Here is a 3185-nt window from a genome sequence, read left to right as displayed (position 1 = left end):
ACATTATCCGAAATTAGCTGCTGAAGTGATACCAAAGTGCGCATATTACTCTGTTTACCCCAGTGTCGATACATGGTGTTAGTGAACCATAATACTCCCATCTAACCATAGCCGCGCGCAAAGTTGTGAACAGCGCCATCTTTCGATACTCAAAATAAATCTTATCGATTGCTTCCGGCATTTCGACACAGTCATGCCTGCATCTAGGTGTGGTGGTTGCAAGAAATATATGACGTCGATAGATGCCGCTACATGCATCAAGTGCAATCGCATACACCATCGAGCTTGCGTTAGTCTGCCTGCAACGGGTTGTATTCCAACGGACTGGTGTTGTCCGGAATGCCAGAAAAACAAAGTTAGGGACAATAAGGCGGAGACACCCGTAAGAGGAATGGCAAATTCGGTCCTTCCAAAGGAGCAGCTCTCTAAGGAACTGGTGGATACCAGCCCGTTTAGTTGTACTGCGCTGGACGAGACTTCAACTTTTTCTCCGGACTTGGCTGTAGAACTTCGGATGTTCAAGGAGGAACTTCGTGCAGAGTTTCGCCTCATGCACAAAGAATTCCTTCAATTGCGGACAGAAGTGGCGCAGCTAAAAGACGCCCTAAATAATTCTGGCGAGCGTATGGACGTGATTGAGGCGCGAGTTGAAGCTCTCGAGCTGAAGCTTGAGCAGAAAATCTTGCCGACCAATAGCGATTACGTCGATAACACTATCGCTGAATTGAAGTGCCAGCTTAACGAGCGTGATCAAGAACTGTTGCTCAACGACATTGAGATCACAGGAATCCCGGAGAGTAAAGACGACAGCACGCTCCACCTCGTGAACGTTCTCGCAGTAAAGCTCGGCATTACACTAGACGAGAGGGACGTCGTCCATGCCGAACGAGTCGGAGCTACGCACCGCAACCGTGTGGTTGCCTTGGATGGCAGTATTGCTGCTGACCCCGCTGCGCAACGGCCGCGGAGTATATCGGTGCGCCTGGCGAGGCGCGCGACCCGCGACGCGCTACTGCGCGCGGCCCGAGTGCGTCGTGGCTTGAGTACGGATGCACTCGATATGCCTGGGCCGCCGCACCGTGTCTACGTCAACGAGCGCCTCACGCGCACTAATCGCCAGTTATTTTATCGCGCCCGCCAGGCAGCGAGTCTGCATGGCTGGAAGTATGTGTGGACAAGGGAGGGAAAAATATTGTGTCGCAAGGACGATCGTTTGAAGGTAGAACGTATTAGACTTGAAGATGATGTTACCAAAATTTTTGGCTAAAGATCGGTTTGAGGCTTAAGTTGTGTTTAATTGTAGTTGTGCCTAAGATTTTTCATTGTACTGTCTTTTTATTGTTATTATATTTGTTTTCGTGTTTATTTTCATTACTCAATTTTATATGTCTTCTATATTCACTTTTAAACTTGTTTTTCTTCTTAATAAGTGTTGAAACCGAATGGTGCGCATATCTTGCACTATCGAATGGGAGTCCTCTTGGATTAATTGTTGTCAACCCACTCTTAATTTTTCTGCTCACAGCTACATTGGTCTACATTTTTGACCAAGTAATATTATTGGCGCATTGCTTGCACGTATCACACACACATATAAATGCAGTTATGCTTTCCTACACACTATTATACAATAAACAAAGCAAAAATATACATATGAAAACTATTTACTACCTTACTACAATAAGTTACATAAACGATATTAAACTAATATATAAAATGTCTTACAAAATCATAATATTTACGTTATTCACAATTTCCTTTTTTTACAAATTTATATTTAAACCCGCATATCTTATTTATTATTTACTAGCACTAATTCTATCCCTAATGAAATGTTATTTATTTGAATTTATTGTTATTTACAACACCCATTCACAATTTATACGTAGGATTAAATTTTATATTATTATCATTTTGTTGGTCCCCATTGACAGTAAAAATATTAGTCTCTTTTGTCGGCATAAGTTTTTGTTTTTAACAACAAAACACTGTGTTATAAATGCATGATAAATATTTAAAAGTTGGTTTGTTAAACGTGGGTTCCCTCGGTACGAAGCACGATGACTTTGTGGCGTCAGTGGTAAGTCATTCTTTCGATATAGTCGCAGTCAATGAGACCTGGTTACGAGCGGGCGAGGAGGGTCGCGCGCCCACGGTGCCGGGCTACCGTCTGCGTCACACGCCGCGACCTGCGACTGTGCGCGGGGGTCGTGGCGGTGGTGTGGGTTTTTACATCAAGCGCGGTCTGACTGTCCGCGCCTGTTCTACACCAACTGACCCCAGATATGAGTCTATCGAACAAATGTGGATTACCCTGTCTTTGAATGGAGTCAAACTCGCTATAGGAACAGCGTATCGTCCCCCTCGCTCTGATTTGGACCTCTTCTTAGATTCAATTACCGACACCATCAGTTCACTAGCAAAATGTGACCACTATATACTGCTTGGCGATTTTAATGTTAATATGTTGATCACCAGTTGCCAAACTCGGAAAGTCTGTGAATTTTTAAATTGCCTGAACCTTAAGCAATTAGTTGACTCCCCCACCCATTTCACGGATCATAGTCAGACGCTAATCGACCTTGTTTGCACTACAATAAACAACATATCTGTCTGTGTTGAACCATTCGGTTCAATACATGGTCACGCTTTGGTAAATTGCACACTTAATATAAAGCGTAGTAAGTATAAACCTCACACGGTGGCTTTCAGACCAATTTCAAAAATTAATATGGAAAGTTTTGATGATTGCTTGGCGCGTATAAACTGGGAAATCATTCGTGACTTATCAAATGTAAATGACATGGTCGATGCACTGAACCGGAATGTCGTGTCTGTTTTCGATGAGTATGCTCCAGTCAAGACTTGCTTGATCAAAGACCACTCATACCCATGGATAACAGATACGATAAAGTTCATGATGCATCTGCGTAATGAGGCCCTCGCCAAGTATCGTACAACTAAGTCGGAATCAAAGAAGGTATATTACAAACAATTAAAATCACTCGTGTCCAGTTCCTTATTTTATGAAAAAGTTGCATATTTTAAACAAAACATAAATAACAAAATTAACGACCCAAAAACACTATGGAAAAATTTGAAAAGTACTATATTGCCACCTAAACCACTCAATGACCTTCCAGTTCACTTTAGAGACCCTGATCAAATAAATTTAAATTTTTTGA

The 3185-nt window shown here is 42.4% G+C and overlaps 1 protein-coding gene across 1 annotated transcript; it reads left to right on the top strand.

Moving 5' to 3' along the window:
- On the top strand, positions 1 to 1590 carry LOC124634488. The gene has a single exon (XM_047170085.1). The coding sequence runs from the start codon at positions 194 to 196 to the stop codon at positions 1265 to 1267; it is 1074 nt and encodes a 357-aa protein (XP_047026041.1). The 5' UTR covers positions 1 to 193; the 3' UTR covers positions 1268 to 1590.
- The last annotated feature ends 1595 nt before the right edge of the window (positions 1591 to 3185 follow it).

The sequence above is a fragment of the Helicoverpa zea genome, chromosome 11 (genome assembly GCF_022581195.2).
Source record: "Helicoverpa zea isolate HzStark_Cry1AcR chromosome 11, ilHelZeax1.1, whole genome shotgun sequence".
In the NCBI taxonomy this organism is placed as follows: Eukaryota; Metazoa; Arthropoda; class Insecta; order Lepidoptera; family Noctuidae; genus Helicoverpa; species Helicoverpa zea.
The sequence above is the reverse complement of the archived record's forward strand: the minus strand, read 5'-3'. Positions and strand labels throughout refer to the sequence as shown.

Excerpts from the sequence above, each read along its gene's own strand:
- LOC124634488 (XM_047170085.1), top strand. The coding sequence starts at position 194 with ATGCCTGCATCTAGGTGTGGTGGTTGCAAGAAATATATGACGTCGATA.